Source organism: Maylandia zebra, linkage group LG4 (assembly GCF_041146795.1).
Source record: "Maylandia zebra isolate NMK-2024a linkage group LG4, Mzebra_GT3a, whole genome shotgun sequence".
Lineage (NCBI taxonomy): Eukaryota > Metazoa > Chordata > Actinopteri > Cichliformes > Cichlidae > Maylandia > Maylandia zebra.
The window spans coordinates 11,746,687-11,762,291 of record NC_135170.1 but is presented as its reverse complement, the minus strand read 5'-3'; the positions used below and the strand labels follow the sequence as shown (position 1 = coordinate 11,762,291).

Below are 15,605 nucleotides of genomic sequence, written 5' to 3'. Positions count from 1 at the left end.
TTTAAAAAATATTTTCTTCTCTTCCAGGGTTGAAAGAAGAGCGAGAGAAGCGCGAAAGTGGCTATTTCTCGCTGGGGAGGGCAGCAGGTGCCCGTTCGCTCCATGACAGCCCGTTCCGCCACTTCGAGCGAGGCCATCCCATCTTCAGCAACAGGAACGTCGAGCCAAAAGACATCGTTCCCTTCAGAAATCCTAATCTTGGTGTGGCTTCTCAAAGGCCGATACCAGAGGCTGTGGATGAGGACGTGGATGTGGAAATCCCTCCTCCTGACCCATATGAAATTGCAGTTGAAGTCGAGGCACAAGTTGGCCCTCGCTCTCCGAGCCCTACTCCCTTTAAAATAGCGGAGTCGCTGGCCTCTAGCAGACGAAAGGGTTTCGGCAGTTCATACGGCCGTGTAAGCCCTTCTTCTCCCGTCTCTTCCTATCAGCAGTCGGGGTCGTACAACTCCCCGAGGCAAAGCTCGGCTCTGCAGTCTCGCTCGTCTTCTCCCTCACGTGGAAACCCGACATTCCGACGCAGCGAATCCTTCGCTTCCCTCAGCAGGACTAACTTTGACGGTGGGGGGAGGTCTCCAGGGAGGGAGCTGGGGTCTAGAAGCTCCTTGCAAGGCACACATGGGCGACGTATTGAGTCGGGAACCCTGCCAAGAAACTTCAAATCGTTTGCCAGTTCAGTCAAATCCCAATCCAGCATGATTTCTGATTTTAGGAGTACCTTGCGAAAGACGGAAGCAAATGGGTCTTTAAGTGGTCGGGGTGGCGACTCCAGGAGCTCATCTCCGCAGAGGAAGGACTTTAACAGTTCAAGCCAAATGCCTCTTCACAAAACTGAAACCAGCACTAGTTTATCACATGGACGTGTGTATAACAGAAGGACTTCATCTCCATCAAGAAGGACTTCTGACAGTCGCAGCTCCTCACCGCCAAGGAGGACCTACAGTTCATCTAGCCAATCACTACTTCATAAATCTGAGTCCGTTATGTCTCTAAATGGACGCAGTCACCACGCACGCTGTGGGTCCCCGATAAGAGAAGGTTATGATATTGAGAGCCAGGCTCTGTTGCGTAACCCATCTGTTAGAAATGGGCAGAAAGATCAAGAACAAGAAGTCCCCATCCATCCGTCTCCATCTAAAAGAGGTCATGATACACCAAGTCATTCCATACTGCGTAAGACTGAATCAAGCCCTGCCAGGAGCAGTCGAGGTCGGGATAGCCGTTCTTCCTCTCCTGGAAGGAGGGGTTATGACACCCCCAGCAGGTATCAGCTGAAGAAAACAGACACCGGTAGCTTATTACATGGCCGTAGTCGTGAAAGTCATAAATCTCCCCCTTTGAGGAAAAGCTACGAGACTCCTACTCAGCCTTTGCTGCACAAGTCTGAATTTAACAGCTCAGTCAGAAGTCATGATAGATACAGCTCGTCATCTTTAAGGAGAACTTTTGATGCTTCTGACCAACGTTTGGCACACAAAACAGAAACTAGCAGTTCATTCAACAGCAGGAATCAAAACAGCCGCAACTCCTCCCCCTCTAGGAAAGACAGCAGTCATCCACCGGGGTACTCAGTCCTCAGAAGTGCCATTAATGGAGACTCTGGTAATTTCTTTCAGAGAAAAAACACCCACGCTGACACAAAATCCAACTCTGATCGCTCACCACGCTCATGGCGAGATTCAACTCATTCCCTCCGCAGCTCCTCGTTATCTCGGGCTGCTTCGCCCTCTAGACATGGTGGAAGTGGCAACAGATCCACTGCTGTCACCTTGGAACGACCAAGGAGCCCAAGCAGCAACAGATCCAGTGTCGGTAGAAACATCCGCGAAGACCGCTGCCCTTCTCCTAATGACAAGAGGACCTCCCGTCATCCTGAGAGCCCTTCACTTCCCATTCAAATGCAGAGGCACACCTCCTCGCAAAGCTCCATGGAGTCCTCTGAGTCAGGCCGGCTCTCTGTGGGATCTACAGGGCGGAACAGGGAGGCGTATGCCATGATAGCTGATGTACCGAAGGTCAAAATGATCCATCACAGCGAGGCCTCGAGCCACGCGGGGAGGCTGCAGAACCAGCAGTCCGTCCGAAGACAGGAGCTCTTCAAGCCAGCCAGGTCAGACTCATGTTACACCTGCATATGTTAAACTGAGCATTTGTTGAGTGGTATGATTACTCGCCAACATTTTCTTGGAGGATCTATAATCTCTTGCCAGCTTTGCTTCTTCTACTCCATTCAACTGGATTAATTAGAGACACTAATAACCTGTCTGCTGTTTCAGCCACTCCTTGAGCAAGCTTCCCTCCAGAGAGTGGGAAGATACAGGAGACACTGAGAGAGAATGGCACAGTGGGTATCTATCTCGAGCTCACTCCTCCACCTCATTACAGGTAGGCCGGCTCAGGCCCATGCCTGTTAATTAAAGGATGTAAGAAACCCACGTTTTTTTTTAGCTTCTTGATTTAGGTATCTGAAAGTAAGCAGTAGGGCAGACTGGGAACAGAGAGTGCAAATGGTATAGAAGGGTGTAGGAACTGATAAAACCTTGCAATGGCATTTATTGTTATATTATATTATTAATATATTATATTACCTAATATGTTAATGCCCAACTTCATCTACCACATACCACACATCAGGTTTAAAAACAAAACACCTCTATGGATGGGACATGTTTGCTCAGTCCCGTATTGATTTGGTTAATAACTACAAGCTGTTCTTTTCCAGAGATCGGGCAGTCCCACAGCGGATGAGGGCAGTTCTTGGAAAGGTTATTATCACAGATCCGAACAAATGCAGGTATGTTTACACAGCAAAAATATTTAGTCTTGCTTACTTGCACGCCTTGCATGTGCCACATGTATTTTGCGATTCACCATAATAAAACCGCTGTTTTAATTTTACTGCAGTCCCGCCTATTTAAATATCCCTTTTTGTCACATATTTACCAGTGTTTGCACAGCTCCTGTCTGTAACTGCAAAAGCTTTTTAGGTGCTTAAGGTTAAGGTTGCTGGTGTGTCTGTTCCTACACTCTTTAAATTCTCCTTTTAACAGCTGACAGTCGCGTGTCTATCTTTTTTACCTACACCCTGCAGTCATTTCACAACACTGACTGAACTCTGTCAATTGTGGTCTGCTGGGGCATGTGTTGAAATTCCTGAACTGAAACCAATAGCTACAAGAGAGGCTTTTGGTAGAGGGTGGGGGTGCCACTTTATGTGCAAGAGATTTTCAGACGGGAAAATGTGGCAAGTCTTTTTTGAGAGTTTAGAAGAGAAAGCTTGTCTAAGCCAGGGAATGTCAGGATTTTGTATTTGCAGACTAGGACTTTAGATTGACAGACTTTTTTTCCCCCTCCATATCTTATCTTGTTGGGAATACCTGTGTGGCTTCAGTCAATAAGGAGGGTAAAATTTTCCATGGGAGATTCCAGGGAGACTCAGATTGATCCCCACTTTCTCCCCCGCAGGAGCTCCCCGGACCCCTTTTCATAGCCAGGCAGTTTTTTGGGGGTGGTGGGGGCGACGGAGTAGGTGGTAGGCTTGTTTTCTGAACAGATCCTCGCGGACCCGCCCAGGAAGTGACAGACAGACAGAGAGCGAGAGCAGCGAGCAAACAGGCAGCAGGGCTGAAGCGCTACATTAGCTCCGCTCCACTTGTCACAAAGTTGAAAAATTGTTTTTGCTGTTGTTTTTAAAACGCGAAAAACTCGTCCGCGTGCAGCGACATGGACGCACTCTCCCCTTAACGAGGCGGGGTACGTGCTCGGGACGCTGGCGGTTCGCTTGATTGGGTTAACATGGGTATGAATGGCGGGGTTTCATCTTAACTTTTCCTGCGATAAAGTAAGGTGATTTTTTTTAAAATAGCTAATTAAGCTTGTGCGGTAACAGTACTTTTGTCTTTATCTCACCCTCCCCGGATCCTGTTATCATGACGGTAAGCGGCACCCTCCTTCACTGTACGGCTGTACTTTGAAAACACTTTGTTTTTCCTGCTTGTCACGTCTTCCTGAACCTCTACTTTTCAAACGAAGCCTCTCGGCTAGCCGTTCACTCGGCTCGGTTGGGTTAAAGTGTTTAGCTAGTTTATCATAGATGTTAACGTATATTAGCTTTACAAAGCTAGCTAGTTTTAATGTGGCGAGCGTTTGTTTGACTTCGAGGGGTGTGTACATGAAGTTACCGCTAGCTTAGAAGTGACTTTTATTCGTTTAGTTTTATTTGTGGTTCGTATGGAGAAAAACAAGTAAAGTAACTGCTGTCGAAACGAAATACTTGACACTGGTTTCAAAGCGTGGTGTAGTTTCCTCCCCTGTTACCCTACTGCTACTGTTTACAGTAACTGGCACTAGCTTGTAGCTTGAACTGTGTGTGCCTTTTTTTATAGCCAGCTGTGACACATGTCCTCTGGTTGCAAACAGGCAGACACTGCCAGGCAAAGCTGGCAGGTGTTTTTTAATAACCTAGAAGTACTGGCTGTCCAAACAATAGTAATTTAGGAGTTGGCCTTAGAATGAGTGTACTGTATACCGGGACACTCTCATTAACAATAAGAAAAAAAGGTGAAACCTGTTTAACCTTAAGGACAAAGCTCACCAGACAATACGTCTTTATAGTGACAGGAAACGGGAGATGAAAAGAAGTGATGTTGTCTGTTCATTTGACTGTTTTCCCTTCTTCAGTTTATGACCTTTTCAAGCAAGGTCACGGTTCTGATAGTATAAGGGTTTACTGCTTAACAGGTGTCCGTTTTTCTACGTCAACCATCTGCTTCCTGTTTCTGCTCATGGGCATGTTTTGACATGATGTGAATAATTTGTAATAAGGTTTGACAGATAACTTTCTGTTGTATTTTAGACTTGTCTTTTTTGTTTTTTCAAGGCATACAATCAGTGTTCATTATGGATTTAAAGCCATGTTTAGTTCGATTGTTTTTCCTAAACAAAACCTATAACAACAGAGCTTAAATACAGTAGCTTAATAAAATAAACAGAGAAAATAGCACAGTAAGGTGCAATTACACCTAAATGAGGAACAGAATTTAAAAAAAACAAAATGCTCTCTGGGGGAAAAAATAAGTCTGGGGGAAAAAAAGTAAAATACATTAAAAGAGCTCAGTGAACAAAGGTCTAAATATGATGCTCGAATGTGTGTGTGTCTACACCCAACAATGCTTCTCAGTTAAAGAGCTCAACTTAATTAAATTAAGAATAAAAGGAAACCTGGGGTTTCTCCCTACATTATTCCTGTTATACTCTGTTGTTGGGAGTCATCAGACTGTATCATTGTTAGATTAAAGGAGATCAGTGGCATATATTAACTGGCTCAAACTGAGAGAAAGTGGGTGGTACCATGGCTTGCAAGAATGCAAGTACATAATGGAACATAAATACAGAAAAGGGGTAGTTAAAGATGACAGGACAGACGAGAGAAATTATATTAAGCGTACAGACTTGCAAACAGATGGGAGAAGAACAAAGTAAAAAAAGAGTGGAAAGTCGTGGGGAGCGAGATGCCAGTTGGAGATGAGCTGACAAATGCAGACAGATTTAAAAAGCGAGGAATGTACTTGTTGGTGAGTGAGAGATAAGCCAAGTGAGGAGTGTATTGCTTGGAAAAAGGAAGAAAAAAGAAGCTGCTGGCTAATCTTCTGATCTGGGATCACCTCATCTTGAGGTACCTAGCACATGTTTTCCTCTTCCTGTCATCGTGTTTGAAGCTAAAGCAGACCTGCTGCAGTGCAATAGAGCAGCACCCTGTTACGTAAACACAGTGCTGTTGATGTATATAGATTGTTGAGTGAGCTCAATACTGTCTGCTTTACCATCTTGTTAAATGTAAAGCAGTAGAGGATGTAATATAATATAAACTGCTTTAACTGATTTGGCCTATCACTTCTTCACACTGGAAACCAAATTATGGCCTCTGTGGCAAAATAAGGCAGGAGTCTCTGGTCTTTATGTACAATGATAACATAAACCTGTAGTGATGTAGCTGCTGCTCATAACATAAATGTTGTTGTAATTATACTACGCTACCCGCTCTTTAATATGGGGTTGTGTGGTTTGTCCACCCTAGTTCGTTCTTTCTGTTTCTGTTCACTTTCACTTTTTCTTCCTTCTTTAAAAAGCGTTGAACTTTTGTTGCATTTTCTTTGGCGACTTTGACTTTGTTCTGCTTCACAGCCCGACCTCCTGAACTTCAAAAAGGGATGGATGTCAAAACTGGACGAGAGGGGGGAGGTAAAGTGCAGCCAAGTCATATCCTCCTGTCACTCCTTCTCCTTTCCTAGCCTCTTCCCAGCATCACTCGTTCCTAATGAGAGAGGCTGTTTGTAAGGCGATAGCAGCAGGTTATCTTTGTTATCATGTTAATAGCTTGGTGGCTTGAGGCATAACAGGTGTGTCCTCTGTTTGAATGAAACGCTTGGGTGGGTGAGAGAGCTTCTCGCTTCACACATGCAGGCTTCCTGTTCCGCTCGTGTTTGTCTCAGCTTTTACAGACCAGGCTCGCTCAAAAAAAAATAGAACATAATAATAATTCTGATACAGTCTTAGATGGCGTGTTATGTTGTTGTTTTCAAGCCATGTGAAAAAGACTTTTCAAAGGAATATGCAGTCATGTGAAAAACTAAGTACACCCTGATTGCTTCCATTCAAATGTTTGCCTTGATTTATTGATCATCAGCAAGTGTGAGCGTATCTAAAAAATAGAAGTTTTGGTAATTTTCTGCTCTAGACGTAGGTTTACAAAGTTGGATCTGAACAAACTACAAGACGTCTGGAGCAATGTCCTTTGGACAGTCGAGACCAAAGTGGAGATGTTTAGGCCTAATATACACCGACATGTTTGAAGAAAACCAAACTCAGCGCATCAGCGCAAACACCTCAGACCAACTGTTAAGCACGATGGTGGAGGTGTGATGATTTGGTCATATTTTACAGCCACAGGACCTGGCCACCTGCGTCAGTCATGAATTCTTATGCATACCAAAGTATTCTACAGTCACTTATGAGACCACCTGTCTGACAGCTAAAGCTTGGATGTAATTGGGTCGTGCAACAGTGCAACGATCCCAAGCACAGCAGCAAATGTACTACAGAGTGGCTGAAAAAGAAGGAATCAAGGTGCTGATATTGCCCAGTCAAGGTTCAGAACTAAGCCAGGACCTTCAGAAAGTTATGCATAAAAAAATGTGCACAAACCTTAGTGCACGGAAGCAATGTTGTAAAGAAGAGTGGGCCAAATTCCTCCACAAAGACGTAAGAGACTGATAAAGTGAAACAAAAAATTATTCGAATTGTTCCTGCTAAAGGTGGTTCTACAAGCTATCGAATAGGAAGTACTTAATTTTCAACTGGACTGCATAGAGGACTGAAAATCTTCTTTTTTACTTGTCTACATATTTGGCCTTTTAGAGTTGCTGCTTCCAGTAATTCAGTCTTTGTTTCTTTAGTGGAAGAAGCATTGGTTTGTTCTGACTGATGCAGGACTCAAGTATTACAGGGACTCCACTGCAGAGGAGGTATGTATTGAAGCAAACTTGCATTATTTATGCAGACTGTATAAAAGATGGACAAAGCTTATTGGTCAGAAAAGAAGAGCTAATGTTAGAATTGCTTTAATCTTGCATTCTGCAGCAGTTGGGCGATCATATGGCTGGAAATAGAAGTCTATAGAAATGACACTACTGCTCACTTGATTTATGACCTCATTAAATGTTTTTCTAAAGGGTTAATGGTCCTGCTCACTTGTTTTAAGTGTCATTAAATACAGTATAATGTCCTCTTTCTAAAATATGGTTCCATTAGACTCAAAAAGTGATGCATGGTGGTCAACATGTCACTGCCATATGGGTGGGCTGTGGTTTTTCAGTCAGGTTCACCCCTGTAAGGTTGTGAAAATGCTCAGCTTGAGGCCTAAAAGTGGACTTGGTCAACCAGTGCATGACATTATAGTGATTATGTCCATCTTTTATATGCAGTCTAGTTTTTGTTTTTTGTTTTTTTTTATAATGAGAATATGAAATTGTAAGAGAAGTATGCAAACCATGTTCCTGTGGTTTATGTACAGAAAGATGACTTGGATGGAGAGATTGACCTAAAATCCTGTGTCAATGTGTCAGAGTTTGATGTGGAGAAGAACTATGGGTTTCAGATACAGGTGACTGTTTTTGGCACCTTTTGTAGACTGTGACTGTTTTTCATCTTTATATCCACCCATTCTCATCTTCCTTATCAGTTCCATACCCGCTCAACAGTTCCTGCTGTGTTTTCTTACTAATCACGTCTTACATCTCTGTCACTATCTCTTCCACCTCTCAGTTTTTCCTCATCCCAACCCTATTACATAATTTTTCTTTTTCTTTTTTGTTTCCATAACCTATATTTCTTTTGTGTTTCAGACACGGGAGGCTGCATTCATGCTGTCTGCCATGACAGCTGGGATCAGGCGGAACTGGATAGAGGTTTTAAAGAAGTGTATTCGGCCCAGCAGCTCTCCTGACATCACACAGTAATTATGAGCAGACATGTTAACATTAACATTAAAATAAAAAGAGTGTTTATTATCAGGTAAAAACATGCCATACAGTCTGGACAATAATGTTTTGAACTATAAGTTTGTGTGTAATTATGGCAAAATGTAGTTATGATTAGACACACAGGGGTGGCTCCTAGAATCAGAATAGTTAGATAGTTTCAAAAAAGAGAATCTCTTTCTTCCACTCGTTTTTACAGAGGTGGTATTCTGGGGAATACATATGGCCAAACCACAGGAATGCATATATCTTGTAACTTGTCACTGTTCTGCCTGATCACAGGCAGATAGACTTACAAAGAAACTCCATAAAGACCCAAAATGTCTCCCATACACTGTCCAACATGAAGTATTTTGACATTTCAAAAAGTACTTTGTTCTTGAGCAACTTGTGGGAGGTGTTTGTCATAGTAACCATATAAAAATGGATTTATTTAAAAGCTAAACATCTAATAAACTCTTAGTGTTGCTTACAACCTCTTGCCTTGAAGGGCAACATCTAAGAAGGCTGGGCTGAAGTGCTAGCTTACACTAAATTCAAGAGTTGCTTGCATCACATTCTTGGACATTTTCTGTTGACCACACAAGAGTCTGTACATGTACCAGCAACCTGACAAGTCACTTTCTGCTGTGATGGTTCAAAATGAGTCAAAGCGTAATTATTTGGATTATTAATGTTCTGCTTGTGTAATGACTCACCAGCAGCTGTGTTCATGTGAGTGTTCATGCTGTAGAGCAATGTTCAGTCCTGATTAATCTCTGCTGATTTAAATTTGATTTATTGGTTTTCTTTTTCCATTATGTATAATTTTTTTTTTAAATTTTCTTTTAAACTTCTCTAGATTACCCGACAGCGACAAGGAAAACTCCCACGATCGCGTTTTGCTGTCCTCTCGTCGACCGACATCGCGCCATGGTGAAGCTCAGTCAGAAGTCCCGGCCTCCACCCCATCTTCTCATCGTAGGTTTGACTACGTTGAGCTATCCCCTGTTCCCGCCTCTTCTAGCCTTCGTCTTGCCAGTCAGAGAGAAGCAGGAGAGGGGCAGGGGAGAGAGCACAGCCAAAGGCAGGAGGAGAAGAACACAAGCAGCCAGTGGGATGCCGTGCTGTCCAGGAAGGGCACCGGATCAAACCAAAAGCTACGCATGGAGGAGGAAATCGAGAAGAAGTGGACAGAGTTTGAACAGATGCCCTTAAAGGAGATGAGCTCCTTACCATCAGTGGGATCACGTGCTTCCGGCCAGACAGCCAATGAGGCGCTGCAGAGGGAGGTAGTGCGTGGAGATGATTTTCTAATTTGCACATGACATAAAATGCAAATTAACTCTTCAACGCTATGGATGAAGTAAACACTTCTTATCGTTTTCCACTGCTTTCGGATGCTTTTCAGCAGTGTTTTCCATCTTAAATAAGATGAAGCACATGATTCAAACGGACGGTGTGGGATTGAGAAGGACCCAGATAGTAAACTGGAAAAATATTGCTGAAACTCATGCCTGCTTTTGGTCTGTGTGTGATGTGGACTTTGTTTTGAATCGTTTGCATTTCCAAATCCTAAGGCTGTCTATACCTGACACACCTTACTATGATTTATAAGCACAGAGAATCCCAGCATATTTAATCTTGAATTACAGTTTTGTTTATATATAAAGAGAGTTGAATGGTTTTTCTTAAACTTAAACCCTGTTAGACCAACTTCATAAATTCAGCAGTGAATAGGGTTAAAGGTCAAGCCCAAGGTAGCTCTGGAGTAAGTGTTGGTGTCATTGGACTGCCTGTAGGAAAGAAATGACTCAAATGTGTGTTGCAGTAAAATGGCACATTGATCAGCTTTCTCCACCAGCTTTCAGTAGGCTTTACCTCCGCCTTTTTCTTCTCTCAGGTGGCGTCACTGAGGCAGCAGGTCGAGCAACTACAGCGGAAGGGAGGGGAAGGCGGCGGAGGAGGTGTGCGGGGTGGCTGTGGCCCTGAGGCACCCTGCAGCCGCAGCCTGTTGGCCATGGAGCGTGCTCATCGGCAGGCCCTGGAAGAGCTGCAGAAGCAACACGACCGCCAAGTCAAGGAGCTGGAGGCCCAGAAGGACAGGCTGCTGCTGCAGGAGGCCCAGGACACAGCGCGAGGTCAGTCAAAAAGCACATCAGCCACATATTAACTGCTAAATTCTGAAGCAATAGCCGCTGTTAAACTAAACTTTTACAGGTTTAATTTAAACTTTTACTGACATTACTATAAATGACCATGATTTTTTGTAGTAAAAGACATAATGTGCAGTGCCTGCCTGTGAATGTTCTTAGTAGAATTGATTTCTACTGTATTATGCCACGTCTACCTGTATACATCCTTCTGTTTTAATGCAGTTGAAGGCTGTGAAACATGTTTTCACCGTGCTTTCAACATGCTTTCAGTCTTTCTTGATAACTTTCCCCTTCTCAGTAAAGTTATGGTGTGATAATGTCACTTACAACAGAAAACATTGTGTAACACTCGAGTTTGTGTTTCAGTGATGGAGGCTTTGAAGAAGAAACACAAAGAGGAGCTGGAAAGAGAAGTTGAGAAAGTGAAGAGGCTGAGCAGCGGCGCGGTGGACTCACAGACTCTGCGAGCTCTGCATCAGTACGTAACTTTAGATCAGATTTTGCCAGTGACTTAAAGATGTACTGGGGTCACACTGATACTTATGGAGACAATGATGATGTGACGGATGATTACATAACCTGTTTACTTGTTAAACGATCAGAAAGCGGCTTAAACTTCCACTGCACCCTTCCTTTTAGCTCGGCCTTCATTGGTAATTTATGTGAACATGTCCTTTTGCTTTTGAGTGGGAGCTACGTGGCCATAAAAGGGTATTCTGTTAAATAAAAGTTTGAATTTGCAGACTCGTTGAAGTAAGGCCATTACCACAGCCGCCTCTTGGTCCTGTCAGGCGCTTAAGGAATGCGGAAGAATTTGGTCATGGATTAGTTTTCTTTTGTAAGCGTCGCAGGCCTTTGACACAGACTGTCTCAGTGGCTGCAGCTGGAACCTGCATTTTAGGGCTTAACTATGTTGCCTACACTGCATTTTTTACCTCTGCATGCTCTTCCTTATTTTTGTGGTCATTGGTTATAAGTAGCAAAGAGGTTTTAAAACCACAGGAGGAAATACTCAAGTCATGAAGAAAAAAAGAGCACCACGAAGGAAACCTACTATACTCTAGTTATATTTTCATAATGTGAAAAAAGGGGTTGTCCAACTTTTTTTTTTTTTTTTTTTTTTTTTTTTTTTTTTATATGAAATATATATTGTTTTGTGTAACTGCTGCTGATGTGTAATAGAGTAAAGAGAAACTTGATGTGAAACGGCAGCATTGAAGTTGTTGTATCAGTGATTTGGTTCACCGAAGCCCCGACGTGAACACAGTTTTCTTTGTGTTGCTGCAGGGCAGAAGCTCAGGCCTCGCAGAGAGAGCTGGCCGGACTGTCTGAGCGCTACTCTCAGAAGTGTCTGGAGCTAAACAGAGCTGAACAGAACAACGCAGAGAGGGAACGGGAAATCAGCCGCAAGGAGAGAGACATGGAGCAACTGAGGAAAGAGAACCAGGTGGGTCAGCTGCAGTAGACTCAGCTGGGAAGAATGATGCATTCACTTTACAGCCCCCAACTAAATATGTGTATGCAGATTTCTACAAACAAACGGCCATTACTTGAAATCACACAGGCCAAATTTTTTCCTTTAGGACTTAAAGGCCCGTTTGACAGAGGAGATGAAACGAATACAATCTGCCATCAGAGATCACGGCTCAGAGGACAAAAACAGGATGCCCTGCGAGCTAGAGGTAACAACTCTTTAATGTATACCTGAAACTGAAAGCATACCAGGCACTTCTGTATCTGCTAGGACTTTTTTTTTTTTTAAGCAATACCAGCGTGAAACGGTTGTGAAAATCTGCAAGTTGCACCGAGAGCTGCAGCATTACTTTAGAAGAACAACAATAACTGACAGCAAGCCTAAGAAATGGCCTGCTTTATGGGTGTGTTGTGCTCAGCTACATAAAGATACCTGTTTGTAGTCAATCTGATGCCATAGATGAGGCATTCAAATGAGTACTTGTTATACTTATTATTTTCTCTCATATCTATACTGTTGAAATTGTGGATGCTTACAATGAACATTGCCAAAGATTAGACTTTGCAAAAACTACTTTAGTAAAGTCCAGCGAGCTGTAAATTCCACTACAATCTATTTCTCTGTCGTCAGTACATTCGGCCTTGGGTGAAAAATAAATCTCTGCGAATATAGTTCACTGTAACAGCTGCAGATTATCTAGCATGATTTATGCATTTGGGTCACAGCAAACATGTCAGCAGTACAAACCTCTCCAAATTCAACTGGAGAATGCAGAGTTTGAGTTGGACTCTACGGTAATCTGTCAATGTTTGCAGAAATATTCAAGAATATGCTTCAGCCTGACCGTTTTGGCCTCTCAAGTAAATGACAGTGGTGTTCCGGCCCTTATCTACAACTACATAAATTACAGTGCAGGCTGTTTTGTCATTTAAAGGAAACGCCCACAATATGTGTTTTTTATTTTTTTGTTTTTTTCCCAGGTTCTACTCAGGATGAAAGACAACGAGATACAGTACTTGCAGAAAGAGATCAGCTGTCTAAGAAATGAGCTGCAGTTCCTTAACATGGTAGTGTGTGTGTGTGTGTGTTTGAGGGGTGGATTTTTTTCATGAATTTACCAATAGGCTGTAAATAAAAGATGCAAGTAGTTATTGTGACCTCCCATTGTGTTGGATTTTCGCTGTTGCCTTTTTGGTGTTTTGAAACAAGGTGTGTTCAGATGAGACGGTAGAGCTTTTAATCAAATGCTAGCTGGGTTAGCAGGGCGCATCTCCGCCCTGCTGCTCCGTGACTTGTCTACAAATACAAGTTCGTTTTTGGCTTGTCATTTTTGGCAACTGCGGCAGTCTGCTGTCATTCAGAACAATCTCAGTGAGGTTTTTGGCAGCACCCTCTTTGTGACCAGTTTCACCTAGCAACAGCTACCAACCACTTTGGTTGGTTTTCTGGGGAGTACAAATCTTTCCCCCTCATCGAGAGGTTTCCAACCATTAGTACCTACTCAGATCGACTTGTACCAAGGTGTTTTTTTTTTCTTTTCTTTACTCAAATGAGGACCAAAATTTACTAAATGAATCACCATGCTCTGTAGAAGACATATTGACTTTTTAGGTCTGAAGAGCACTGTCATCTTTGATGTACAGTCTATAGGTGAATGCCAACATTGTCATAGAAAATGCAGATCATGAGTAATTTAGCTAGTTTAAAACATGCATGCAAGATGTTTTTTTGTTTTTTTCCCTTCACAGTGGATGTGATGTCACTGAGATAGCCTGAGAGATTTTCTGTCACTCTGCTCCACAGGAAAAACAGCTGGCCTGTAAGCGATATGGAGAGTTGCAAGAGGAACTGAGTGGGATGAAGGGCCGAAATGAGCGAGAGATTCAGAGTCTAAAGGAGCACTTGAAGCTGGCTATGGCTGCTCTGCAGGAGGGGCAAAAGCTGGGGAACAGCCTAGACCACTGAGAGAATACTTCTGGTACTAAAGCTCTGTCAGACATGGTGACCAGTGCGGACTGATATGGAACAGATGTTTTCTCGTTTGTTTGTTGTTTAGGAGAACGAAAGGATGGTTACTGTTTTTGCTGGACAGTCCCTGCTGTGTGGAGACTTTGATAATGCCTTAAATTTTAATCACTCTGCCAATAAGAGCACAGGAGAGAAGTTTGCCTTCGTTGCTTTCTATTGTGTGGTTATAGTTGTGAAAGAGCGTATTTAAACCTGAAGTATGACCTTTTTCCAAGTAGTTTTGTTCCTTGATATAACCAAGTACTTTCAATGCATAAAACTGTGACTCAAATCTGAAAACAATATTTAAAAACTAAACAAAATCTGCAGTAAAATCACATCTGGCTTTGAAGCCCAGTCTCCTGGGGAAAAACCGTGTTTCATCTATCAGTTTAGTACAACCTGCTACCTCTTTGGACGTTGTTACTGCTTAAACCATGTCACCAGGCTTCATAAAGGTCAGAAAGCTTTGAAGGCAACCTTCTCTCTCTAGCTTAATGAGCAGCATAGAGTAGCCATTAGCTGGTTACGTTACACTGGGCCATATATAATGTACAAAATTGCACTTTTAATTTTTTTTTTTTTTTAAGTTTGGCTTTTGTTGGTTTTGAGTGGAAGCGGTGTGTATGAGTGCACACTTGGTCTGAAAACTGGAAAGCTTTATTGAGTATCTTTTTTGTTGTTTTTAAATGTGGTATTGTAGATAAAGACTTCATACTGTATCAGCTTTTTCTTTTTTAATTTTTGGATGAATAAACTTCTCATTGGCCCTATGTGCTGCCTGAGACGGCAAAGGTCGGAAGAGCTGCTGTCATCTCAGTTTTCTGTATTACAGCTTTTGAGGCATGTTTACTTTGTGAAAATGGCACACAGTACTTAAGAAACGTATTTGCTGTATTTTTTTTTTTCTTTTGAACTGGGAAACTTGCTGATGTTCTGTCGGGTTTGAGAATATAAAATTCAAAAATCTCTATTGGGATGAAAACAGGACAAAACAGCAAAAAATGTTTAATTCCTTGGCGGTTTAAGGGGGTGGGGCTGGATTGGAAGTTGATCTGTGATCGTACAGAAGCAGATTCAGCTCAGCTTTCTTTGGTTGCTTTTAAAGGCTGTTGAATGAATGTTGTCCCGTATCACAGATGTCCTCAGTTTTAAGCCATGGCTGAGAACTCAAGCCTCCAGTCTCTCCTGATCATTATTGGCATACTGTGTGCCACCATCACAGCAAATGACAGGTGTTGCATCAATGAGCCAGTTTTTTTTGTATTGACGGTATGTATTGCGATAAAAAGAATTGTCTAACTTTTAAAAACGTGTTCATATTTAATGTACAGTAGAGCCTTTGTCATCTTTGTAAATAAACATTTTTGCAATCAATAAAAGACGTTCAACAGCACATAATGTACGTTTCATTTCTGCAAGATTGTATCCGCCCAAAACCTGCAGACGTTT

The 15,605-nt window shown here is 42.6% G+C and overlaps 1 protein-coding gene across 2 annotated transcripts; it reads left to right on the top strand.

The window, feature by feature from the left end:
* Positions 1–1,632: 1,632 nt before the first annotated feature.
* triobpb (TRIO and F-actin binding protein b) lies at positions 1,633–15,554 on the top strand. Of its 2 annotated transcripts, XM_076882975.1 has the most exons (14): positions 1,633–2,110; positions 2,277–2,385; positions 2,723–2,794; positions 6,184–6,240; positions 7,455–7,523; positions 8,072–8,161; positions 8,403–8,512; positions 9,379–9,808; positions 10,420–10,657; positions 11,039–11,150; positions 11,960–12,119; positions 12,256–12,354; positions 13,127–13,213; positions 13,950–15,554. In XM_076882975.1, exons 1-14 carry the CDS (start codon positions 1,899–1,901, stop codon positions 14,109–14,111), a joined length of 2,007 nt encoding a protein of 668 aa, XP_076739090.1. In that variant the 5' UTR covers positions 1,633–1,898; the 3' UTR covers positions 14,112–15,554. The 2 variants fall into 2 exon arrangements, with proteins under 2 accessions (XP_076739090.1, XP_004563096.1); XM_004563039.5 differs by lacking the exons at positions 1,633–2,110; positions 2,277–2,385; positions 2,723–2,794 and adding an exon at positions 3,251–3,935.
* The last annotated feature ends 51 nt before the right edge of the window (positions 15,555–15,605 follow it).